The sequence below is a fragment of the Hippocampus zosterae genome, chromosome 9 (assembly GCF_025434085.1).
Source record: "Hippocampus zosterae strain Florida chromosome 9, ASM2543408v3, whole genome shotgun sequence".
Lineage (NCBI taxonomy): Eukaryota > Metazoa > Chordata > Actinopteri > Syngnathiformes > Syngnathidae > Hippocampus > Hippocampus zosterae.
This window is the reverse complement of record NC_067459.1, coordinates 14,027,090-14,054,010: the sequence shown is the minus strand read 5'-3', so window position 1 is coordinate 14,054,010 and position 26,921 is coordinate 14,027,090. Positions and strand designations below refer to the sequence as shown.

Sequence of the window (26,921 nt, the reverse complement as noted above, 5' to 3'; positions counted from 1 at the left end):
GAAATAATCGAATTAATTAGAGAAGAAATAGGAACTTCTTACGAATGAAAATTGCAAAATGAGTAACGTATCCCTGCTGATAGGTGGCACTTAGTCCAAAAAGTTCGAGAATCACTGCCTTTAAACGTGGGCTGGACTTTGAGAGCGAAGAGGACTACTACTTCCAGTGAGAACAGCGGATGGCGGCTGCTTGCGTGGCCCCTCCTCCCGCCCCGCCAGTCCGGCACACCTTTCCGTACCTCCGCGGTCCTCCAACCTCTTTACCTTCTTGACGGCTCCCTCCACTTCGTTGTCTGCCTGTCAACTTTGACCCGTAGCTGTTCGGCAAATGTCACACAGCCAGTCAGAGGCCCGTGCTGCAGTGGCGGTGATGGTGAGGGGGGACAGGGGGGGCGTCATAAGGGGGGAATGAGCTAGAGCGAGTGGAGGAGTGGGGTGGGGGGTGGGGGGGAAGGAAAAATAACAACATTATAACGGCTTTCACCGCATCTCGGCTCTCCGTCGCCTCGGGCCGAGCTCCACATCGCCGCCGACCGGACGCAGCCGACACCTGCCTGCCGCGTTCACGCGCGCTCGGCTTCGGAAAGAGCAAAATCGACGGTGGCAGACATGTGAGTTGCGGAGCGTCGTTTCTCCACTTCGGTGCTGCTAGGTGCTATTGTAGCCTCACACCGACGCTCATTGCGCCGTTTAGCGTCACGGGCGGCGTGCTTTTGGGAGCTCAGTGGGGGCTAATGGAGCGAGCTGGCTCTGGTTGAAGTGCTCCAATGGATGCATGCGAGCATGGATGGATGGAGTCTCTGGCTGCGTGACAAGTGTGTAACGTAGGCTCGGGCGCGCAGAGATTCTAGTGGATGCGTGTGGATTTCAACCCTAGTCAGATGTGGAGGCCCGGCCAGGAGCGTTCACACTGCGGCGAGGGGGCATGTGTTTTGCTGGCCGGGCCGAGGAGCACATACGGCGGAAGGGAATCTGCAGCGTGACTACCAGGGCAGATGTGAGTGGGCTTTGCTTTATGTTGTCCCCAGAGGTGCAGCATTGTGTGGCTCGGCTGCTCACATAGTGATACACAAGCTGTTCTTCCTGCGCATGAAGTTTGCTTTTTTGTGTAATTGCACAGTCTGGATTTTGAGATTTGAACGCCTACTTCCCGTTGAAGTTGATGTCTCAACACGTTTGTAGTCATTTACTTTAGCTGCTGAGTCAAGAACTGAGTCAGCCCTTCTTAAGTGGAAAGACTAATGATACAAAAATAAATAACAAATGCCACATTTGTCACATCCTGTTCCAAGTCAATCGTATAGGATCATGTACTAACACATTTCACTTTGATTTGTGATTTCATATTTCATTCTTAGTCAGCCTCAGTTGATATATTTTCAACATTAGATAACTACCATGTTCAGCTATCAACACTGGACAGGAATGTCAGTGTTATTTATTTTAGTTGGAAATAAATACATGTCAGACACATCCTGAATCATATGTTTACTATTTACACTTATTCATGCATGTTAGGCCAGGTACACACACCAAGACAATAAAACTGTTTTTGTCTCGATCTTGCCCTTTGCAAGGACGACAAATGCTATTCTATGTCTTATGAAATTAGCTTTTAAGATTCATCTGTGGTCTAAGGTGTGTTAAGAGTGCATTTGTCCCTATAATTGGGTCCAAAACAAGTCTGAGCATCAAATCTTGAATATTAAATGCGGTTAATTTCTCCAATGAAAAATCTTCATGTTTGTGGGGAAATCTGAAGGCTACCCAGTCATAACTCTGCGAATCAATCATGAAGCGACCCATCTGAGGAACAAGCAAGAGTGTAAATCAGGGGTGCCGTTGTCCGGTCCTCGAGGGCTCCTATTGTGTCTGTTTTAGATATTTCGGTCCTCCAACACACTCGATTCAAATGATCAGCTCCTCATCAAGCTTTATGGAAGCCTGATAAAGATCCTAATTGTTTAAATCAGGTGTGTTGGAGGAGGGAAACATCTAAAAAAAAATTTTTTTTTATTACAAAATAAAAGTCCCGAGACAACTTCTTTTCATGTGTTCTCTTCCGTGTTGCGTCTTCGGTTTCTTGGCTATTTGTTTGCATCAATGCTATAAAAGATGGAGAAATGTTTTTTTTAGCTTTACAACGAGGGGCAACAGAACGAAATTAGCTTCTAAGGAGAAGAAATATTGAGGAGCAACCGAATTTTATTCATTATATTTTCAGGGACAAGAACATGAAGCTTCTCATGAAGATGTCCGTCCAACAAAGCAAGTGGCATGTGACAACGACAAGGCCCAGGAGAAGATCCTGGGACTGAAGCACGCGTCCCTTCACGCCGATGGCCTGGACTGAGTAAGCTGAGCCTATCAGATGACAAGTTTGTCATACGCACACGGTTATGTCGTTAATGTTGCGTGGGCCATGCGTGGCAGGTTTCAGCTGGCCCGCTGAAGCCATGGGGAGCTGTTGGAGCTGTCTCTACAGGGACCCCATCCGAGACAACCATCTCACCAAGTTTAAGGTTCATGCACTGTCACTCATTGTAAAATCACACATAGAGTAAAGGCCGTGATTGCCATTCTTCTTTGTGTAATGAGTTTCTTTTTACTGGAAATGACACAGGAAAGGTTTCAAAAGACTGTTTGAAAGTTGGAATGGTCGATTTTCATTCAATATATTAAAAATGGTAGTTGTTTTATATATTTCAAAAATAATTTATATCACTAATTATATTTATCACCTTTTAAAAATATATATTTTTTATTCTTAATATTGTTGGAGGTACTGAATCCAACTAGTTGAAATGCACATTCATCAAACACTGAATGAGTCAAAAATTAAAATGATTTTTTTTAATAACAAAGTCAAGACATAAAAACCACATTTATTAAAAACAGAAACAACTAAATAACATTTAAAGACATATGTATACATTTTTTTAATTGTGCACAAAATGAATCATGCATGGCGTACTGTCACGACAGTCACACGTTGACTTCTGAGCGAACTAAATTTCCTGCCGCACTGATTGGACAAGCAATGTAATGTGATGATCTGCATCCAGCGATGGCCAAGCGGATGTGTTCTAACTAATGGGCATGTTGTGTCGGGTGTGTCTGAACCACCATGGCAGAGGCTCTGTTGAGCAGCCTGAGACCAATTCACAGAACCCCTGGGGTTCCATCGAACCCAGGTTAAAAACCACTGTTCTAGCATAATCCAGAAATTTGCACAGTGATTACGAGCATGTGCGCTGTTTGGTATTTGTAAATTTGTTTCTTCACAGATTTATTTTAGGAACATATCCTCTATTGTTGCTGAAAAACTGACATTCGCTGTTTTTGTGCTCAGGCAAAAACAATGTATAATTTAGAAATAATAATATGGCATCTCTTGTGGTGACTTGTTGTCAAAAACTAAGCCATAATATTACCCAACAGAAAAAAAGTGCTTTGCTGCAATTTTGTGGAGTAGTCACTCAACAATCCCTTTTCTTTTCTTTTTTTTAATGTAGATGTCCTTTTATTTAACTCTCTAAAGACAAAGTGCGAAGCATACGCTTGAGCATAAAACAAACGACAAGAAATAGACTAATAATCATGATAACAACACTGAATAATATGCATTTTTGTTATTTCCATAAAAACATTTTATGAAAAAAAATGATCCCAAATCCTGAGGGAGTATTTTCTAAGGATCCAGTGAAAAAAAACAAAAAACATTTTGTAGAGCGGGGCTGCCCAAGCAATCGATCACGATTGACCGGTAAGCTCACGGACTGGTTCCAAGTCGATCGTGATGGTGTATGTTTGTGTGTGTTATCAATATTATATATTTTTGTGTTAGTGTCCACTGAATCCCGTAAATTCCACTTTCACAAAAAAAGTATGCAAAAAATAAAATTAAATTATTTTAAAAAAGCCAGTCACCTTTAATCTACAGTGGCTGATGACCTGCATCACCGGAAGGTGTTCGCGGTCAGCAGTCTGTAATTGCAGCTTGCGATCAGAGCTGTTGCGACTTGCGATATCTTTAAAAAAGTATATGTTATTACTCTCATTCAAAGTTTGTTTCATCTGCAATTGGCTGATGGCTTTGGCAAAGAATGGGAATCCGGAGCGCTTGGAGAAGCATTAGTAAAACGCGAGCTACAATAGTCATGTTCATGCACATAACACGCTGCAAAAGTGTGTCCCATACCCCCGCATGAGGTCCCTACGAAGGTAGGCAGTGATTTCCTTTTTTTTTCAAACTCGCGAACTCTTGTATGTACTTCATTTTTCAGTTTAGTACGTGTGTGCGCATGTGCATGGGTCCACGCGCACGCATACACGCACTCACGCATGCAGTAACGGTCGATAGGGTGAGCTTGGCTGCTTGTAAAGTAGATCTTAGGTCAAAAAAGGTTGTACAGCCCTGGTGTAGAGGTTTACCAGTACATAGCGGCTGTTAAAGAAAAGCATACTTTCATTACAACATGATATTGAATGTCTAAAATGTATTTAATAAGATCTGGTTGTCTTGTGTTGCTACATTTTTTTTGTTTCCTGTTTCTGGCTAAGTAAGAGCTTTGTTACATTATAACTCCTTATTACTTACTTCATGAATGTTCTTCTCAGCACTGAGCTAATGATGAAAAGTAAGGACATGACCTGTGCTTTTGTCCTGCAGTTATAATTGTTGTAATATGGTCATGGATCAGTTAGCCACATTTGCCGACTAGTATTGGCAACAGCCATTTGCAGCACTTATACTCGCGTCGAGACATGTTGTTAGTTGTTTGAATATTGTAGAGTCACCTGACGTCGATTGTTTCTCCTTGCTAAGTACCGGTAATGTGGAATGTTGTGGAATATGTGTTCAAGGGGCCATATCATATGCTATTTTTAAGCTTTCCACAGTTAACTACAGGAATAGACATGATCTTCTTATACCTTTTGCACAATGGTGATCTAATTTCTTATGAAGTATGACTTCTTTTGGTGGCTAATTTTCCAAACCACAAGTAAAAAACCTGGTTCCCTAAAATGCTGCCTCTTAGCGTGTGGCTGCTCTACCCATTTCATCGCGTCTTAAATTCGTCCGTGAAGTGCATTGGCCACGAAACAGTATCCAACCATTCATTATCTGATCCGCTTATCATCATGAGGGTGGCGGGTGTGCTGGAGCCTCTCCCAGCCGTCTTCGGGCAGCAGGCCGGGTATACCCTGAACTAGTTGCCAGCCAACCGCAGGTCACACATAGACAAATAACCATTCACACTGACCATGACACTTTAGGACAATTTAGAGTGTTCAATTATCCTACTGTGTGTGTTTTGGGAATATGGGGTGAAACCGGATTAACCGGAGAAAACCCACGGAAGCACGGGGAGAACATGCAAAGTCCACACAGAAAGGCCGGAGCTGGAATCACCTTGTGATTCCAGCAAAGGAATACCTTTGCACTGAGAGGTTGACGCGCTAACCACTGGACCACCAGGCAGCCCACACATGCTAATGTGTGTAACAAATAGGTTTATTTTTGATGCAACAAAATACATCTTGCATATCGTGCTTGACAGCAAAGCTAATGTGAGTGCATTCATGCTCATTTTATGTCATTTAGGTAGCGGTTTGATTTACTTAAAGCTCTGGCCTCTCCAGCAGGTTTGATTGTGGTAATTGCCCTAGGTTTAATCTCCTGGCCAATCCACTTTTCACCTGGCCAAGGTTCACCACGCAGTCCTATGAGAAATGACGATCAGAAAAACAGCTGCTGAATGGTCTGTCGCCAGGGAGGCAGGCGCCTAGGCCGAGGTGTCCGGTCATAGATCGTCTTTCTTGATACGCTTGTCGGGCATCCCGATGTCTGCTCAGTGAAGGGGCATGTATTTACTTAGAATTTTTTTTTTTTTAAAAAGCAAAGCTCCAGTCGGGGAATGGAGGTTACTTGGAGCGCACCTTGATTAGACACACGTGCGGGCAAGCGCACAAAGGTGGAAACATTTTAGAGCAGTGTAGCTCAAGCCGGCTGTGGTGACCGATCATGGCTCCAAATTCCCAGATACACAACTTAAAGGGTGTTTTTGTTGCTATACTGTATTAACATTTAAACATGGCTAACATGGCTCTTATTTAGCATAATATGGTCCCTTTAAATCAGTCTTTTTCAAACGTGTGCCGTGCGACATTGTCGGGTGTGCCGCGGGAAAATACAGTGATCCCTCGCTATTTTGCGGTTCGTTTATCGCGGATTTTTTCAAACATATTCATGGAGTACAGTACTGTGTATGTTGCTCTATGTGACTCGCTGTAGTTTTGCAGCTTCTCCCGGACTGTTTGCGGACTTAAAAATACATACAAATGTACCTGTCGGTCACTAATTCGCGGATTTTTGTTTATCGCGGGTGGTTTTAGTCCCCATTCACCGCGATAAACGAGGGATTACTGTATCCAATTGTGTATGCCTGTGCGGTGTGCCCGGCAAAGTAATCATGTAGTACCCTTCCATACCGCTAGAGAGCAGCGACAGCTAGCCAATTGCCTTGTGTTTAGACGAGAGACAAGCGGATTTGTGAGCATGAATTTAGGATGACGGTGAAACAAATATACAAGATTATAAAATATTTTTTTCTTTGTGGTTATTTGATTCCAATTCAAGATTTTGTAACGTAATTCTTCAATGTTAAAAAACGGTTATAGTAACAATCTAACACGTAAATTGGTAAAATCCGCTTTTTTTTTCACATTTTCAGCTTGTGGTGTGCCTCGAGATTTTTCAATGAAAGAAGTGTGCCTTGGCTCAAAAAAGTTTGAAAAACACTGCTTTAAATTATATGTCGGCTTTCCATGCAAGTTACTAAGTGTAAATTTCCCCAGTGTGGGACAAATAAAGGATATCTTATCTTAATTTGTTGTTAGCGCTCTGTGGTCTGCAATTGCAGCTTGCAGTCAGAGCTGTTGCGATGTACCCTTTATTATTATTATTATTATTATTATTATCAGGCAAAGTGCATTTCATGTGCAATTCACCAAGGGCATGGGCAAAGAATAGGAATCCAGAGGGCCGAGGGAAGCACTTTCAAACAGTACGTGTGAGCTACGATAGTTAGCAGGCTGCAAAAGTGCATCGCATGCCTCCGTGTCAGGCTGTTGCTCATCATGGCGTGCGTATGTATGGGCGTGCGTGGTAATGGGTCGAGCGCAGGAGGTTGGTTGATCAAAAAATCGATCTTCGGTCCAAAAGGTTTGGGCACCCTTGGTCTAAACGCTCCAGCACACCGTCGACCCTCAAGAGGATAAGCCTCTCCAAAAATGCATAGATGGTGTTTTTAAATACTCTGAAAGTGTGGGAAATTAATAGTTTTGAAGTGAATTTAAATGCAGTTTAACGATGATGTTTTGAATCAATATTCATTCATATTATAAGGGGGCGTCTTACACTCTGGAAATTGCAGTAATGATAATAGAGTAAATAAATATAATATTTTAATAAATTGGTCTCCCATGCCCAACTAATCGTGGGTGCTTCGTATCATTTGCCATGTAATGCGATTCTCAGGTCATCAATGTGGACGATGAAGGCAACGAGCTGGGCTCTGGGATCATGGAGCTCACCCAGACCGAGCTCATTCTTCACACGCGCAAAAGGGACGCCATCAGGTGGCCGTACCTCTGCCTGCGCCGCTACGGCTACGACTCCAACCTGTTTTCTTTTGAGAGCGGGCGTCGTTGTCAGACCGGACAGGGTGAGTGACGCTCATTGTCTTCTTCATCAACTGTTGTTTCTATCCATACCGGGGCTTTTTTTTTATCACGGGTATCCGCGGTTCCTTAAAACGTCATAAACGGCGATTGGATTCTGGATCTAACTGGCGAGTACCAGCAGCAGCATGAGGCTAGCTGGACTACATTTTACTCTAAATTCTTTCTGTAGCAACGAGCTTTGGTTGGCTTCTACTGTGGATAAACACGCGGAAAAGCTACACTTCTGACAAGTACCGTTTTCACGAAAAGAATGACGAGGAAAGACAGCAAAGCCATGCTAATTGCCAAGCTAAGTTTGACATGGCGCGTTAACACCGGAATAATGTGGTTGCGTGATCAAGTGCACTTCACAGACGTCTGCCTGGAACCGGATAAAAGCGGGAAAACATCAGCCAGTAGGAGTGGCCGATAAGGTTAAAAATATATGAATATAGTGTCAAAGATTTATCATACCACTAATGTTTGTTTTCGCAATCGAGTCCTGAATTTTGATTTTGAATTTTAAGGTCTTTACTATAACGTTCTCAAAATTATATTTTGCAATAATCAGCTGAAATAGTGTATCAATTGTGCAGCACAATGAATAGGCAATGAAAATAATCGATTTTCATCATTTTGTTGTTGCAGCCTGAATCTGAATGTTTTTTTTTTGTTTTTGTTTTTTTTGCATCCCGTGTAATTGCGCTGTTGTTGTGTTCGCCCGATTAGGAATATTTGCCTTCAAGTGCTCTCGGGCAGAGGAGATCTTCAACCTGCTCCAGGAGCTGATGCAATGTAATAGCATCAATGTGGTGGAAGAGTCCATGATGATGTCTGACAGCGGCCACACGCCAGAGATGGAGATGTCTCGCGCGCCACAGACGCCCAACAGTCAGTCACACGGCCCGCCACAAACACACTGTTTGAGTGACCTTCTGTTTCCATATTAGGAGAGTACTTGGATTGCCTTTTAGTAGTCTCGTCAGCAAAAGCGTCAAACCCACATAACAGACGAGACAGACGCTGGACGCTCACCCTTTTCGCACCAACTAATTAATAACACTGGTCCGTAGTAAAATGTAATCAGAGATGGCTTATGTGTCTCGAAATTGGTATTGGTTTGTTTATTGAACATAAAACATATACAGTAATAATTTGACAGAAAATAAGGTAGATAAAATAGTAAAAAGAAAGAAATCAGTCTTCATTCAACACAGTTATTATGTTCAAGGGAGTAGGAAGAAGTAAAAAACGTATCTAGTACTACCCCGTTATGTGTTTATGTCTAATAAATAATTTTTATATCAATCAGAAAAGAAAAAAAGTAAGAAGAAAGAAGTCTCCATTAAGGCTCATACTTTATCCTTAACCGTGATATTTTTACAACTTTTGGTTTGTTTCGGGATTATATACATCCACACCCTGGCACTCTTGTGTCAATTTTCTCTTGTATTCATAATGGATATTTCAATACCTTTCTCTATTTATCAACTTAGTTCTGATTTATCATTATATTTAATGTATTGTATTGTAATGTTTAGAATTTAGCATTTTAACTCTGATTGATGTAGGTTGTTTGTACCATTTTTTTGAATTTGTTTTTGAACTCAGCAAGTGATTTACTCATTTTCAGGTCCGTTTCGAGATTATTCCACGGATTAACACCTTTGCTAGATACACTTCTTTGCTTGATGTTTGTTCTTGTTTTGAGTTTTTTTGAATAAGTTGGTACCTCTTAAATCATAGCTGCTTTCTCAAATTTCGAAAAACTTCAGAATGTTTTGGCAGAGCAGGTCATTGTGTGCTTTGTACATTAATTGGGCGATTTTAAAGTCAACCAGGTCATAAAATTTCATTGTATTTAATTTGATAAATAGTGGATTTGTGGGTTCCGTATATTTTGTTCTACTGTATTAATAATTCGAGTTGGGTTTTTTTGTGTAGTTTTAGAATAGGGAGTGTGTTTGTTTTGATGCAGATTGCAAAGCTGACTTTCTTTGCAGCACATCAGGTTTTGGACATTTTCATTTTCTTTTGCTTGCGCAATACGGATCTACCACGTGTTTTAAATGATAGCTATGACGTGGCAGGAAAAAAAATCACACCTATTCCTGAACTTAACCCTGTAATATGTACAGTATTGCATATTATTTATGGTGTGATATTCTTCTTCTTCTTATCATTATTACTATTTGTTTTTGATGTTCTAGAGAAAAAAAAACAGGGCAATTTCAGAATCGGTGCAAATAAATAAATAAATAAATAAATAAGCATTTCGTAAAAAAATGTTGATCATTGTAATTTAGGAATGCCACCCAAAAGTTGCTTCCTAAGAACTTATTCTTACTTTTCCATTCTGTACCAATCCCTCCATTTTCTATTGTACTTACAGGGCACATAAACACAAACAACCATTCACATTCACACCTATGGACAATGTAGAGTTGTCTTTAACCTAGAGTAGATTTTTTGGGGGGGTGGGGGGCAGTATAAACACTATTTATACTGTGCAACATCACATGGTACTGTTTTCGGAACTTGAAAAAACTTCAAAGGTTCCATAAATGTGCCTACAGCTCCAGCATTCCCCGTGCCGACTTTTCCCAACGGATACCCTGGTTATCCAATCAGAGGGGATTCCTCCCAACCGTCCCATGTTGAGGATCATGGACACAATTTGATGGCTTTGGAAGACCAGGTTAGATATTAAAATAACGTCCCGCCCTGTTTTCTCTAATCTGTGCTGATTTTAACTCCGCTTTGTTTCTTACCAGACTCACACTTATGTGAACACAGTTAGCATGGAGGGGGATCTCGCCATGCGTCACTGCGTGCACTCCCTACCTGAGGTGCGGCCCAGCACTTTCACCGAAACCACACGAGTGGGGGGACAAGGGGGCACACAGCCAAACCTGCGGCGTTGTCCCCTTGAGGAGCATCAAGATGCCCAGGTGTTCCTACAGCCATCGTCACAGGAGGTCAAGTTCATGCTTGGCCCCACTCCGGCTCAGCGTCACCTCCTGCAAAGGGAGCGGGAGAGGGAGCGGCTCGCTCACGGTACCCACAGCCTTCAACCAGTAGAGGGCACAACAGGCTCAGAGACGGACGGAGACGAACCCTCCCTGCACATGTGCAATACCTTCTCCTATCACCATTTCCATCACCACCCGCACCGGCACCCGTGCCACGAGCACCCGGAGAGGTGCCGAGGCGCCGAGCTCACCTACGAGAACATCAACGGCCTGAGGAGCGGCCGAAAGCAGCGGCTGAGTCCCAGCAGCGTGTCCCAGTCGGTGGGCTCCAGCAGCAGCAGCAGCACGGGGGACAGTCACTCCCACACCCTCCTGCACCCGCACGGCCCGTCCTCGCTTCCCCCGCAGGGCTACGGCTGCGAGAGGCCCGTGGCCGGAGGTCACCGCCGGACGGCCCTGCTTAACTACGAGAACCTGCCCTCGCTTCCCCCCGTGTGGGAGTACAGCGCCCTGCAGCGCGACGACGAGCAGGAAGAAGACGATGACGACGAGGCCGACGAGGAGGAATACGAAGAGGAGGAGGAAGACTTCGACGAGTATGAGTTCTCGGAAGGCCCCGAGACGGACAACGGGTACCACCCGGACGGTCGGGGCATCCACAGAGATGCCCTGCAGAACTACGTCAACACAGAACAGGTGCAGCCGCCCACAATGCGACACAGCTGCCCGCCACATCCACGACCATGTCAGCCCGACAGAGGGGGGCGCATATTTAACTTTGATTTCCGCAGACGCTCAAGGTCAGGGGCTGGAGTCTGCGAGCACGGGCACATGCCTCCGTCACGGCAACTGAACTACATCCAGGTGGACCTTGAGGGAGAAGCGCCCTGCCAAGCTCTCGGCGCCGGCGGCGGTGGGGGCGGACAGCCGCACCAGCGCCTCCCGCTCCAAAAGTGTGGCTCGCAGGCACCCCGCCGCAGCGAATGCTACGCAGTCATCGACCTGAAGAAGACGGCGGCCATGTCTAACCTGCAAAAAGCTCTGCCCAGGGATGATGGCACTTCCAGAAAGACTCGCCACAACAGCACAGACCTGCCTCTGTAAACCCCCGTCGACCGTGACGAGCAGACACGGCTACAGATGAAAGGCTCATCCTCATTTTAGCACACTGGACCCTTCACTGTCATCCGTCCATTTCGACTATGGCGCTGCCTAAAACAGTACAGGTACCAGATTAGAACCCTACTGTATCAGTGTCTATAAAAGGGAACTTCTGAAGGAGAATTTTGCCATTTTATGCTGTTATTTATTAGCTGTGTTGTGACGTTCTCCCCGAAATTTCACTTTCAAGTGCAAATACTGTTTGCTTGGTTTCTAACGATTTCGCATATCGACAATATGCGGGAGCAGTGAGAACGGAGGCATTTTCATTGTGTAACTTAACCATGACCCCCCCCCCAAAACCATTTCCCCTCTAATGTTATGTCCATGTACTTCCCCAACCAGCACATCTATGTGACAGCTCCTCCCTTCCTCGTGAGAGGCCAAACGCATACCGTGGTGTAGCTTACCACTTATTTTGATGACGTTTCCGTCCGTCGTCCATCAGTAGAGCAGTTTGCACACAATCCTATGGAATTGTATTCTTTGGGTTATAGGGAGAGTTTTCACAATCACAAACAAAACAAAAAACAAAAACAACTGGGGTTGAGAGGTTGTTTTGGGAGAATTCAACTAAGCTCAAGGGACAAGTAGCACAAAGTGAAATCGGTGAACCTCGTCCCTCGCCCAAGTAGCATATCACCCTCCATCACACCTCCATCCACACCGTACGATAATGCACTTTTGAACCCAGACGAGTGATGACGCAGTTTATTTCAACATCCCCTGCACCTGAGCCACAGGTTTCTCATTTTCGGAAAAAAAAAAAAACAAAAAAACAAAACATGAGCGGGCCACATACTGTATTTCATAGCCAGCATTTGTAGTACTTCAAATGGTTGTGAGACTGATATCTGTAACGTGACAGAGTGGCATTAATCTTATTAGCCTCGCCTAAAATGTGCCGAATCTACACTTTGCCCATCATCAGGTATGAATGCCCTGCGTGAAAGGTAATCAAAGTTATCTTTTTGTATTGCTAGCCACACTTTAGTGAGGTATTTATTTATTTATTTCATTATTTATTCTTTCTCGCCTTAACCTGTCCAATGGTTGCGTTCCATGTGACAACCAGCATATTTTTTTTTATCTGTAATCCAGTTTATCTGGAGACCAAAGTTTCACTTTTGACTACTCCGTGCGTGATTCTATGTTGACAAAATAGAGACTTTAAGTGCCAAAAATGTAAAAAAAAAAAACATGTAATGAAATCAAAGGTGCCAATTGTAGAATACAAGTAGGGCTCTAGAAAAAGACGAATAGAAACGGAGAAAAAAAAATGCACATTTCACCTCATCCGTCCATCAACCGTCATATTGGAGTGATGTATGGAATTGTTTGCTGCTACGTGTACATACAGATTACATATAGACAGTGGTCCATGTAGGTGACTGTCCTTGTCCCAATGAGAACCTGCTGTGTGTGTTTGCAATCTTTTGGCCATACATATAATTTTAGGTACGCTCTATAGCATTGTCATCGTCTTTTGACTCAACAGTGCAAATGTTACAGTTTAGAGAAATACTTTCATCTCATTATGGCCCAAACTGAAATGTTGATTTAGGATGTTTTTATTTACAAACTAGCTGATGAGCGGGAAGACTCACCGCTATAGAACTTTAAATCTTACACAGGACAACATGCCTTTTGCGTGTCAGTTTCATAAGTCTTTGACATGCGTTTTTTTCCTTTTTTTTTTTTTGCTTTCTACAGGGATGGCAATTTTCTGCGGATACACTTAAATCCGCCGTTTTATTTCTTAAATTGATCATTTTTGTGAATCGTCTAAATCCGTTGAGAAAATTTTAGGGGGTGGGGGGTCAGGTACCTTATCGTCGAGTTTTCACGAGCCCTCCCGATCAGTCTTTCCATCTTCCCATTGTAAACAGCCCTGCGATTGGACGTGTATGATGTCTTAGTTGTTGTGATTGGTCGCCCCGTCCGGACCACGCTCCTTTCCGCTTTTTTCATCACAAGTCATTGCCATCCCTGTTTCTACAAATGCAAATGTTCCCTTTATTCCGTCAAATGAGGGTCTCATTGTATCTTTGTTGATTCAGGATAAATCAAAAGCAGCACACAGTGGAACCTCAAAAGTTGAAAACAGTCTGCTCTGTGACCACAAAAGTCCACACGCCCCTGTTCAAATGCTTGGCATTTCTGATATAATTTCAAAACATGTTCTGCCATTTAAGATTATTTAAGATAAGATAAGATAACCTTTATTTGTTCTACACTGGGGAAATTTGCAGACTACAGCAGCAAAATTGGGGGGTGGGGGGGGTTAGAATAGAAAAGAAATTGTGACCTATAACGTTTGCAATTCAACTGAAAGTGTTCCGAATTAAACAATCGCAATCAAATTCATGTTGAATGGTAGTCAGCACTCGTCTGCCACCATTTAACCCTTTCTTCCACCATCACATGATAAGCTGTCCACTTTAGTAACCGCTGTCCCGCAGAGGGTTAAAGTGCTTCTGACTAAGCCCAAATAGAATTCAAGTATTTCAGTAAGCATGTGTTGATCATTTTGCATTCTTGCAAAAGCCTGAAGATTTTGTACGACAGTAAAACTTCTCTACAACGAAATCATGTTTGCAGCAAGGCATTTTTCACAACAGGGGACTTTTCAGTGTAGCAAATTTTATCTCAGACGTAAACACAAACACACACAAAAAACGTCTGAAACTAACAATAACAAATACTTTCAGACTACTGCGCATGTGTAAACCAGTGTGGTGTTTGCTGTTGCCATTTCCGAACGAAGCAGCAGAGGTCGCTGTGGCATGCTGAGGTTGGATAAGACCTTTGCGGAAGACTTATTTTCGCTGTAGTGACTCTCGTTGCAAGGCAAGAGCAGAGAAAAATATTTCGTTTAACAGAACAAGGGGACTTTTCTTTGTAGGGTGAGCAGAAAAGTGGGAATGACTTTCATGCATGAACATTTTTCACACTAGGGGGTGTTTTCGCCCAAGTACGTTTTGTTGTAGAGGAGTCTCACTGTAACGCTGGTGGCTGTATTTGGAACGGTTCACCTCAACTAGGTGTCCTGTTCCAGCTGAAGAAAAATGGTTGAAAGTTTCACTTGTAGGTAATGTTGGTGATGACCAGTGTTGTGTTGTGCTGAACCCAAATTTTGAGAATAATGACCTTGAAAGTGTGTTTTTGCAAAATGTAGCCAGGTTTAGATATTTTTCTTTGTAGCACGAGGCTAGTTTGGCCACCCTACCCCGTAACCCAGACATTGTTGTCACATGCCCGAGACAGCCAGTACTTGCCAGAAAGGTCTGCCGCTCCTTCAGTGTTAGTGTCAATCCAACCGCATGGAGGGCCTCAGTGAGTAATTTTCTTCTACTTATGCCTTTGACCAGGGACAAAAGCACAATAGAATATCTGAAGTTTGCTTTGAATTAATCAAATGCACTTTCAATGGTGCTACTGTGTGCTGACTTCCATTCAACATTCATTTGAATAGGGGTAAGAAGACTTAATAAAATATACAGTATATATATATATATTTGCTGTATAATTGGAAAAAGGGGTGGCGGGGGTGGACAGTCGTAATCTCACCATTTAATTTGTAGTAACTGTACAGACAGGTTTGAAGTTACATTTCAACGTTGACAAGTGCTACAAAGTGTGGACTAAATAAATGAATTATGAACGAAAAATAACTATTAAAAAAAATAACACTCATTGAGTTTGCCATGTTGTACTGAAGCAGCCTGAACAGAGACGCACGTACCAAACGAGGGGTAAAATTTACGTGGCTAGTTTGTATAAGCAAGCAAGTTGATTGTGCTGCTGGTTTTGTTATATTTAAAAACGAGCATCGCCTTAACGATTAAACACAGCTCTCTTTCCAATCTGTCTCGTTTTTGTGTTATACAACCAGCGCGTATACAGAATGTCAATATGGGTTCCCATTCTGCCTCCATTTCCTGCGCTCTTGTTTTCATTATATTTTATCAATTAAAATCTATAGATGGTCACTGAGTCCCACTGAGATTTGCTGAGTGAGACTTCTTTCATATCACATGATGAGGCATTTTTTTCCCTTAAAATGTAATTTAATCACATTTTGGGTGTTTGACTTTGGAAGTTCCACTGTATTTTTAGACAATGGGACCCACACATCATCTCATTCATTCATTCATTTTCCTAACCGCTTGATCCTCACTAGGGTCGCGGGGGGTGCTGGAGCCTATCCCAGCTGTCTCCGGGCAGTAGGCGGGGGACATCCTGAATCGGTTGCCAGCCAATCGCAGGGCACACGGAGACGAACAACCATTCGCACTCACACTCACACCTAGGGACAATTCAGTGTTCAATCAGCCTGCCATGCATATTTTTGGAATGTGGGAGGAAACCGGAGCACCCGGAGAAAACCCACACAGGCCCGGGGAGAACATGCAAACTCCACACAGGGAGGCCGGAGCTGGAATCGAACCCGGTACCTCTGCACTGTGAAGCCGACGTGCTAGCCACTGGACTACCGGGCCGCCATCTCATCTCATTCAGACATCTCTATTTATTTTATTCATTTTATATGATAATGTTAAATTGTTTTGGTTTACGGAATCCATAAAGCTAAACATGAAAAAATAAGCCACATTATTGTTGTCCAGGGAAATTGTTTAAAGGAAATTCAAAAACACAGAAACACAGAAAATGTGGTGTTGAAAGTACTATTTATTTTTAATGTATATACCAATCGTTTAGAGTTGAGGCATGCAACAGATATCCAACCAACCATATATAATCAATCAAAATAAATATTTTTCAGACCTATTCTGCTAAATTCTCATGAGAACAATGTAGTTTCAGAGAGAGATGCTGTACATTCCCAACACAGAAGCCTTAAAAATCCCAAATCAAAAGTTAGAATTTGTGTTTTTGTTCTTAAAGGCCAACTTGCCTCAGTTAGGACTGTTGAAGATGATCCGTGAGAAAGATGTTTACATTTGCATCCATCCATTTTCCACCGCTTATCCGCTTATCCCGGGTTGCGGGGGCAGCAGCTTCAGGAGGGAAGCCCAGACTTCCCTCTCCCCAGCCACTTCTTCGAGCTCTTCTTGGCGGATCCCGAGGCGTTCCCATGCCAGCTGGGTGACATAGTCTCTCCAGCGTGTCCTGGGTCGTCCTCTGGGTCTCCTGCCAGTGGGACATGCTCGGAACACCTCACCAGGGAGGCGTCCTGGAGGCATCCTAATTAGATGCCCGAGCCACCTCATCTGGCTCCTCTCGATGTGGAGGAGAAGCGGCTCTACTCTGAGCCCCTGCCGGATGACCGAGCTTCTCACCTTATCTCTAAGGGAGAGCCCGGACACCCTGCGGAGAAAACTCATTTCGGCCACTTGTATCCGGGATATCGTTCTTTCGGTCACGATCCATAGTTCGTGACCATAGATGAGGGTTGGGACGTAGATCGACCGGTAAATTGAGAGCTTCGCCCTTTCGCTCAGCTCCTTCTTCACCACGACAGACCGATACAACGTCCGCATCACAGCAGACGCTGCACCGATCCGCCTGTCGATCTCTCGCTCCCTCCTGCCCTCACTCGTGAACAAGACCCTAAGATACTTAAACTCCTCCACTTGGGTCAAGATCTCCTCCCCGACCCGGACAGGGCACTCCACCCTTTTCCGACTGAGGACCCTGGTTTCAGATTTGGAGGTGCTGATCATCATCCCAACCGCTTCACACTCGGCTGCGAAACGCTTCAGTGAGAGTTGGAGAGCCCTGTTTGAAGGAGCCAACAGTACCACATCATCTGCAAAAAGCAGAGATGCAATACTGAGGCCCCCAAAACAGACCCCCTCAACGCTTCGGCTACGCCTAGAAATTCTGTCCATAAAGGTGATGAACAGAATCGGCGACAAAGGGCAGCCTTGGCGGAGTCCAACCCTCACTGGAAACGATTCCGACTTATTGCCGGCAATGCGAACCAAACTCTGACATCGGCAGTATAGGGACCAAACAGCCCGTATCAGGGGGCTCGGTGTTTACATTTGCAATTATTATTATTATTTTTTTGATTCAAAGGAAACCATTGGGTGAAGAGTGAACTACCAGTAATTATCGATAGAGCAATGAGCTCCATATCATCTACCTACTTGCCCGTTCTGTCAATCTTCAGCTGCATGTTTTTATGTTCACATTTCAGCCTTTGTTATGTCATGTCATGATTGTATGATGTAAATTGTCATCTACAGTGCCATAAACTAGTTCAGAGTTTCCGAAATGTATGGTCACAGTCAGTTTTTAGTCATTGAATGCTCAGTGCAGTCATGCCTTGAGATCATAATTTAATTCACCCATGACCACTTGTATCTCAAAATATTTCTTTCCCAATTTATATAAATACAAATACCATCTATCAGTTCCAGCCGCCCACAAAAACGTAAAAAATTATATTCTTTCTCTCAAGAAAAGTAGCACTCTATAATATTGTACTTGATAAAAACACACAGTAATAACATAATTATATAGAATGGAAGGAATGATGCATTCCCCCCATCACCTCCCATTCTTTGCTTTAATTCAGAAGACATTGTGCTGGTGAGCGTGCCTTGGCCACCTGGCGGCAGTATAAAATAGACGTACACAGAGCTGGTCAAAACTCTTCAATAGGCCACTTTAAGATTAGAGAAAACGGTCGTTGTCATTCTTTGTAGAGGATAAAGAATACATGCCTGTGAGTTTTTTTTTAATATTATCTTCCTACATATGTTTCTCCAGTTGTGTTCAGATATCCATTGCTGAAAGCAATAGTGTCAAGCTCATTTTTATCCCATGCCACACTGTAGTTACTCTTTCCCACGAGGCCCATTAATTACTGAAATAACTGAAACCATATAAATGTTTCATCCCCTCATTTTATGGTTACATATACAGTACACAACTTGTTTCAAAATCACCAGTTGAAAATACTGTAGTTTGTTCAAATTACTGTAAAAATAGGTTTGGTAACAAATGCTATATCCCACCGCCATTTGGAACGTAAGACAATTAGAAATTTTGTTGACATGCTTGATTTGCTTTGCGGGCCATATCATATGAGGTGGCACGCCATATCTGGCCTTGAGGCCCTTGAGTTTGACATCTGTGGCTTTTAGGGTTGTAACACCATCACGCTGATGCTACTTGTTTTGCATTATTTCTTAGCGTTGAACTCAACAGACTCATCTAAAGCCACGTGATGGTTCGAAATACACATTTAATTCTCTTTGATTTATGTTTAGTTTGACAACTCGGAGTGGCAATAAAATGCCAAAAGCGTCTTTTTTGAAGACTTGGTCAGTTTTGCTAACTGCTGCTTGTTGCGAGTTGAGTTGAGTTCCTTTTTGCTCGCAAGTCAAAACAAAATTGTATCTTTCGGCTCATTTGTATCTGAAGGCACCACTGTATGTGTTGAGGTTTTTTTTTGGTCATTTGGGTCTTTAGCTGAAAATGTACAGGTATGTGGAAACTGCACGAGGTCATCATTGCCTGAATTAATCTTTGGCCTTGAGTGATGTCAGGAAGTGGTTGTGTTCTCAAAATGTTATCCATGATGTCAGTATGTACGTAACGTAGCAACTTCACCACCACTCACACAGCTACATCTTTCATTATCCAGTGACTATGTGAATTACTAGTTGAAGCTTATGTACGTGATCTCACCAAGTGGCTCTCTTGATGACAGCTGACGGCCATCAAAGCGTGTCACTTCAGAGTCACAGTCTCAGTCTTGGGTGTTTATGCCTCGGCATGCGACACCCGAGGGCCCTGCGGTAACAATTGCTTCTGCTTGTGTTATCTGAAGGGCAAGATAACTCTCCTTGCGAAGTTCCTCAAACTCAATTTATCAAGCGGGTTTTTAAACCAAAAGGGCTTGCTCTGTGTTTACCGTTTAAACATGAAATTGTATTATTAAGAAATCCATTTCTAGAGTTTTCTCACTGTGCCTTTCATATGGACGCTGGGGGAAATGCATCTACCGCAGTTTCTGGGGTCGGCCTGTTGTCCAAAAAAAAAGAAAGAAAATTAAAGGTAACAGTTTGACATTTGGGGATTTACTCATTTATATTTCCACCCTCATGACAGTCTTGTTGATTTTGAAAGCAGATTAATTGAGTGACTTGGAGACTTAACATGCTCGTCTGCACTGTAAAAGCCCATCTGACCCCAGTCTGGTTGTCTTGTGTTTGTGTAAGTGTAAACAAGAAAAGATAAACACAAAGGATATGCTTGGTTTATTGGACGACAGCTTGCTACCAAGTAGTTTAGTGTTAGACGCCTAGAAGTCGCTTCTCTCAACACGTGACGCACCACAAGTCAATTTTTTTCTACTTTATTTTTTGCGGTTGCTCTAACATGTTAATTTAAGAACAAGACAATTTTCTAATATTTGGCTAAGAAGTTATCTTACAGGAAGATTAGCTTGCTAACAACACTTGGTAAAACTAATTCTGAGCTGAACTGACTTCATGGTCTAAATGTAATATTTTCATGACTGGCAACTGGCAACCCTTTTATTAATGTTTCCCATCCTTTATTGAGGCAAGGCAAATTTGAAAAATGTCACAAAAAGTGGTTGTCCAGGTTAATTGTGTACCTTCTGCCATCGAGCAGAAGAGTATTTCATTGGTCTCCCTGTGATAATACATCACTGGCATTGTGTGAAATTGGTTGGGAACTGACTGGAAAACTCAGCCTTACATTGGAGACTCAAGAAAATTAGCAGACTGTAGCGTTTAATGTTTTGAGTCTTAAGGAGGAAGTCAAGTCAAAAATTCTCTTGACAGTAAAATGTTCTATGCGGAACCACTAAACATGGTATTCAGATGAATATTGCGTTTGGAACATATGAATTATACGGCCAAATCTACCCGTTTTTGTTTTTGTCGACTGAAAATGACATCAGAGTGGCTCAGGTAATGACCAATCACAGCTCGGCTTGTGAACATCACATAACCAAACTCAGAAAACAGGTGAGCTGAGATTGGTCGCTATCTGAGCCCTCAGGAACTGTGATGTCATTTTAAGTCAACATCAAATGGCAAAATGGCCACTCCCACGAGATAGACAAAGACAGTGCTTCTTAATCCATATTCCAACACAGCAATGTTAATCCGAATTCTGTGATTAGACGAGTGGGGACCCATAGAACATACTGTATTGTAAAGACAGTTTCTGACTCGGCTTTCCCTTTCAGGTCATTGTGCATACCTGATTCCTTGTCAGCAACTACTAGATTTCCTTTGATTTGCCATTTTGTTATTTAGGTTGTTTTCTGTTAACCTGGTGGAAATATGAAGTCAGCATGAGAGAAAAGCATTTAAAAAACCAAGTTCGCCCTTACCAGATCAATTTCATCATTTTGACCATTTGGTGTTATCCTCACAAAAAGACAAAAACCTCATTGTCATGCTACAAAATAAATATCAGATAAGACTATTTAGCGATATTCTGCACGTGTTCTTTTGTTCCGTTTTATACAAGCTTATCATCACCGCCAGAGGCTGATGTACTGTCCATGTACGGGTGACTCATTTGTCAGTGTGTGCGTGTGAGTGTGTACATGAAGGCTTTCTGACTACGGGGTTTACTTTTCCCATTGAAAGAGTGCCAAATATGATTTTGAGCATGTAAAATGTGGGAACTGGGAATGGGGCTCGTGAAGCAAATGCAACACAGACGTGAAATCATTGAAATGCACCAGGGAAAAGGATCTTTGTTTTGTCTGTTTGCAAATTTAAAAAAAAGAAAGAAAAGAAAATGGTTTCTTCAAGTGTTTGTTTGATGTGTCTGTGCATCCACGGCTGACGGTCTGATATAGCCATTAGAAGCCCCCTTTGCTTCATCTGTTGGACTGTCAAAATGGACTTTAGGGTGATTTTTGCCCTCGCTAATCATTCCACACGCAGATGACTTTTACTCGTCTGCTCATCACTCAGTTGATCATCTCAGAACACAGTGAGCCTGATACTTGGGGACTATAATCATTTACAGAGTGTGGATTTGTCCAAGATGTACAAGTCAATGTAATTCCAATATTAAAATGATGCCATGAAAATATCTTATTGTGCATTAAACAGTGTCAACTTTGCTTTCCATACCTTATCTGTGAATCTCTAGTGTCTGGGTGTAGGGGAAAATAAGCACTTTTTCCTCCCTCATCTGAAATGCAACCAAACAAGTTTCAGACAATTTGTCTTGGAAGTTAATGTTTGTACAACCACACCAGATCACAGTTGGACATGAAATGCTTCGTTTACTTTGCTCTATTTATTGTTTTCAAAGGAAACATCCAGGACAGCCAACCGACCAAACGGGCTCGTTTCAACATGTGCATGTGGATAATCATCCATCTTTTCGTCTAGAAACTGATGAAAGTTGCTGTGTGTGTTTTTTGAGACCAGAGCAGGGAAACAATGGTGGCCTTGTGTAAAGATCACGCCTTAAATCAAAACGGCCAGTAATGACGAATGTATATATTTTCCCAGTGGCTGAAAGCATCAACATTTTTAGTAAAAAAAAAACATCCTCTGAAGGATGTATTTAAGCACAGGTGTCAAACACAAGGCCCAGGGGCCAGATCTGGCCCACCACATTATTTTATGTGGCCCACGAAAATCATGTGAAGAGCAGAATGAGTCAAGCCAGGGTAGCTGAAAGCAACAACAAAAAGAGACTTTTATCTTAAAAATACTTTTATAGATAATGTATTCGTATATGCACTAAACAAGATTCATATTTCTAAGTTGCTGTTTTGAAGAAAATGTTGAACTCATCCCTTGGCATTTAAACCATGAAAGCACAGTGGTACCTTGGCTTTGAATTGGAATGAGTCCGATCCTGCGACAAAACAAGGGTGAACATGTATGTTGCCTTATTGGAGGTGCAGGGCGCCCACTGCGGACAGAAAGAAGCAACATGGACTCGATTGGTAAGTGCATATCACCTGTTTGATTTTTAACTGACCATAAATTTTAAAAAATAACATTTCAACCTAATAATGTTTTTGAATAATGTGGTTGAAATTAAAACTGTTTTAAATGCAATTAATCAGTTCACGAAGAACATAATCAAAAGATTAAACAACTAATAGTAATTTTTAGTCACTCTTAACATATATTCTTTACCCTCTGCAAAGAACAGCTGATATCACTGGAATTAATGAGGTGCCAACACCGACTCCATATCTCTACGTCTGTATGATGCTGCCCCCAGGTAGCCACGGGGTGAATACCAGAAGAAGCAGCACAATCTACATTGGATTGAAGCAAAAAATATATTTAATTTCTTTACATTATACAAAGTATTCAATTATTCAATAACTGATTAACTATGCGACTACTGCGCTTTAGAAAGAACAATACTATGGAATACTATTTTTTATAATAAAAAAAACATTTTAATAAAAAAAAATTACAAACAGTTTTGTAGTTTTTTTTAAGAGGGGGGGCCTGAACAAAACAATTTAAACTTGTAACTCAAGACTGTGGCACTGTTTGCCTCTCAGCACGCGCTGACAGAACTGACGTGATATTGACGTCATATGCATTCCTTAATGGCCAAAAGAAGTGACCCTTCCGTTTGGAGTAGCAAGTTTGACTGTACAGTACATAATTACCGTCCTCGTTGTCATATGATGCAACTGCAGCTGTGACAAGATGTCACATCATCTGAGTCAGTGTGTGTGTGTGTGTGTGTGTGTGAGAGAGAGTCACCTTTTAGAGCCAGAAGGACCATTTTGGAACTTGAAGAAGTGTGCGTATATCAGCAGAAAATGGTCACGCACAAGTGCAATTTTTAATTGGATGTCATGTCGAAAGGACAAAGGTGGAAAGTCATGAACTATGAATACAGTACTGTATTTCTGTACCTAAATGGATTTAAAAAAAAAGTCATTTCTACTTACCGGTAAGTATTTAACAGGGGTTTGCTTGTATTCCCTACATTTGAAAATATACCTTTACTTTCTGATCTGTTTGTTTTGGTCAGAACATGTGCTGCAGCCTTTTGAATGATCTGCAGCTCTCTTCTGAGGGAGTCAAGTCAAAAGATGACAAAAATCAAGTCTGCTGTCGATGAAATTATGTATAATTTTCTCCTGGGCTGTATGGAGCATGCAACCCTTCACTCTGAATGTTTTTTTTTTGGCTGGTAAAAGACTGGAGAGGACTGAGTTGATTTAACTGTTGAAAGTTAGATCCACAGTATACAGACAATCACAGTACCAATTGAATTGACTTGATTTTGTAAATGTCAACCGGTTCCCTTAGTTTTTTGTAACAAATTAGTGTTTGTAACCCTTTATTGAGCCAAGGTAAAAGTACACAGGAAGCAAAAACATAACATAACAAAAAAGTGGATACACAGGTTAATTATGTATCTTCTGACATCTAGTGGAAGAGCACTTAATTGTTCTCTTTCGCAAAGATAGTTAAAAAGTGTTAAAAAGTATTTTTTTTTTTGTGAATTGACCATTTTTCTAATGAAGTGAAATTGGATCACTTCCCACGTCGTGCAGGTTGGGAAAAGGCCACCTTATATGCAGACTTAGGATGTGATACACAATTATGTTTCAAAGTTTGCACTTTTGAACTTCTACTTTTGAATCAGGACTTCTGCTTGTCTCGGAGAAGAGTGAGTAATTTTGCCACCTGAGGTTCAAGACAAATGCCTGCTTCCACCATAGCCGCACCCTCTTGCCCACGGAACAATACCCGCACATGTCCATTCATTGTTCATGTCGTGAGGTGCTGGTGCCTCTCCCAGTTTGCAGTAAATATCATAATCTGAAATTAGAAAATGGAGTTTGCACTGCAAACAGATTGGTCACAGCCCTGTGGAATAAACAGTGTCTGACAGGAGGAGCTTCTCATGTAGACCTCTATGGGGAATTTTATCTGAAAATGTATTATACATGTGGTGCACCTGTTCTACATTGAAATCTCCATAATTAAATTAAAAAAAAAACCCAAAGCAGGAATGTCAAGTCAACTGTGCCTTACATGTGCACGTGCCCTCATTGGGACCGGCATCGTCAATTAATAGCCTTCTCTTAATTTAGCCGGGCTCAAAGCTCAGCTGTTGCATGGTTACGAACAAGGAAAACAAGTGAATGCACTTCCGCCCCGTATTTCTTGATTGCCGCACTGATATCCCAACCAGAAACACTCAAATAGCAACACAGGAACTAAGTACTCTGTTTTCATTATCCAACAAAGACACTTGACTCCAAAAGGATGCAAATTTAACAAATTTAATCCCATTTAAAAGTCAAAATCAGGCGTCATTAGTAGCCCTTTTAAGTAATCATTAATAACATTTTTAGAGCCTTGTAAATTAAATCATTGTTGTCCTTCACAAATGTGACCGGTGGGATTAAATGGGCTAATTTACAGTTGGATTACAGCGATAATTATTCAAGTTTACAAAGGTAAAGATTGCCAACATAAGATGTGCATGCTATTTAGTTCAGATTTTGAAAAGTTGACTCCAAAAATGGAATTCGGCTTATTTTATTATGAAAAAAAAATCTGGATATTTTTTCCGATTGTATTACTATTATTATTATTTATTTTTTTGTTGAACAAACAAATCAATTGTCAAAAGTCTAAAATTGTCTTAAAGTCTGGTAGTTTTATATATACAAATGATCTAAAAGGGCTTGGATTCACCAGACATTCAATTAAAATAGCGTTCGTTAATTCCAGAATCAGAATCAGAACTGGCCAAGTATGTAGAACACACAAGGAATTTGTCTCCAGTAGGATAGGATCCAAGTACAGGATTGCAATAACAAGTAACTACAATCAACAGAGACATGACATGTAAGTATCCAAAGACTCCATAATAATTGATGTTCTCCTGTTGCATTCCGCATGAAATGTTCACAAAGTGTTTTTGTTTTAGTTTAAAGACACCCACGTGTATTTTTGTTCTTAAAATTGTTCACTAATGACAAATTGCTTTGTACCAGTCTCCAAACGAGACAAATCTGAGGTGCGTCTCAGTAATCATGCATACAATACGCCATTGGTACCAAATGTGTTACACGGCAGTTCAGAAAAAGATCAGCCAAATGGAACAGTGCCAGGGTAGAGGGGAAAAGTTCATGACCATAAAAGTTGAAAAGAGGAAGTAAATAGTAGGTTATAAACAGAACCTCGCGGCTGTGGGTTTTAAGATGACATAGTTCATGATTAAAGAAAAGATGAAAAAAAAAAGGGGGGAAATATTCACAGTGAGATTCCATGTCATCTAAATAAATCCCATGGACTAGCCAGGGCTGCGCGATACATCAAATGATGATAAAGATCTGCTATTTGCCATGCAGGATGTTTGCATAGTGACCAGGCGATTGCCATTATTTTCTTTTCTCACAACTTAGGGCTCAACATGGCAAATTCCCACTTGGCAGATAAATGCCGCCTGTTTACAGCCACTGACATAACAGAGACGGCTCAGCTGATTTGGTTTAGTTGTTAGCAACTGTGCTAATCTCAGTGACTCGAGCTGCTCCTGTCTCAGTGGAAAAATACAGAGGGGAAGTGGTGTATACCTTGAACCTTTGTCAGAGCCAAACACTTTTTCAAGTGCGGCCGCATGGTGTGGAGCGCAGCGTCTGGCAACGAGGTGGCTCTGGGAGAGGAACCGTCGCAGCTTTGATTCTCACTCTGGCTCCTCTCATGACTTTTTGTTTGTATAGAGAGCCTGCGGTGCATCCATCTGAGAGGAATACTGATCACTTTGTTGTTGCTGTAAGCAACTCCCGGGGGAGAGGGGCTTTGTGATGGAGGGGTGAGTACTCGGTCTATTTCCCTTGAATTCTACCCCGGCTACATCTTTGACTTTTAATTCTAGGACATGCTTTGGCTCTAGCGGTTGCCACGGCTTTCACAGAAACACTTGTTGCTGGTGGAAACTTTCCATTGCTGATAATCCGGCAAGCTCAAGTTTAACCAATAAATGGTAGTCAGCTGAGTAACATTGTCTTGAAAGCGTACATCCGAGTTTCAAATATTTCTCCATCCTTATCTGAAGGAGAGTGACGGATGTTTGCGA

The 26,921-nt window shown here is 42.0% G+C and overlaps 2 protein-coding genes and 1 long non-coding RNA gene across 5 annotated transcripts in view; 2 read left to right on the top strand and 1 right to left on the bottom strand.

Annotated features, from left to right (window-relative positions):
• The first annotated feature begins 426 nt into the window (after positions 1-426).
• On the top strand, positions 427-21,954 carry frs3 (fibroblast growth factor receptor substrate 3). 2 transcript variants are annotated; one of them, XM_052075469.1, is made up of 8 exons: positions 427-611; positions 2,225-2,353; positions 2,434-2,522; positions 7,544-7,730; positions 8,458-8,619; positions 10,305-10,426; positions 10,503-11,396; positions 11,492-11,723. In XM_052075469.1, exons 3-8 carry the CDS (start codon positions 2,457-2,459, stop codon positions 11,573-11,575), a joined length of 1,515 nt encoding a protein of 504 aa, XP_051931429.1. In that variant the 5' UTR covers positions 427-611; positions 2,225-2,353; positions 2,434-2,456; the 3' UTR covers positions 11,576-11,723. The 2 variants fall into 2 exon arrangements, with proteins under 2 accessions (XP_051931429.1, XP_051931428.1); XM_052075468.1 differs by having other exon boundaries at positions 428-611; positions 10,503-21,954.
• Positions 19,726-26,567, bottom strand: LOC127607328 (uncharacterized). Its single transcript, XR_007964055.1, has 4 exons — positions 26,419-26,567; positions 22,675-22,760; positions 21,965-22,025; positions 19,726-19,862 (listed from the first exon to the last, which is right to left on the bottom strand). It is a non-coding gene; the product is annotated as an uncharacterized LOC127607328 (long non-coding RNA).
• LOC127607286 (sodium- and chloride-dependent GABA transporter 2-like) overlaps positions 25,857-26,921 on the top strand; it is a 33,760-nt gene continuing 32,695 nt past the window's right edge. Inside the window, exons 1-2 of one of the 2 annotated variants that reach the window (XM_052075472.1) lie at positions 25,857-26,492; positions 26,566-26,657. In XM_052075472.1, coding sequence (XP_051931432.1) covers positions 26,650-26,657 — 8 coding nt within the window. In that variant the 5' untranslated portion in view covers positions 25,857-26,492; positions 26,566-26,649. Of the gene's footprint in view, positions 26,658-26,921 lie in introns of both variants that reach the window. The other variant, XM_052075471.1, reaches the window with a different exon arrangement.

Excerpts from the sequence above, each read along its gene's own strand:
- frs3 (XM_052075468.1), top strand. The coding sequence starts at position 2,457 with ATGGGGAGCTGTTGGAGCTGTCTCTACAGGGACCCCATCCGAGACAAC. Across the intron at positions 2,523-7,543 it reads ACCATCTCACCAAGTTTAAG|GTCATCAATGTGGACGATGA; the intron begins GTTCATGCACTG and ends TGCGATTCTCAG. Across the intron at positions 7,731-8,457 it reads TCGTTGTCAGACCGGACAGG|GAATATTTGCCTTCAAGTGC; the intron begins GTGAGTGACGCT and ends TCGCCCGATTAG.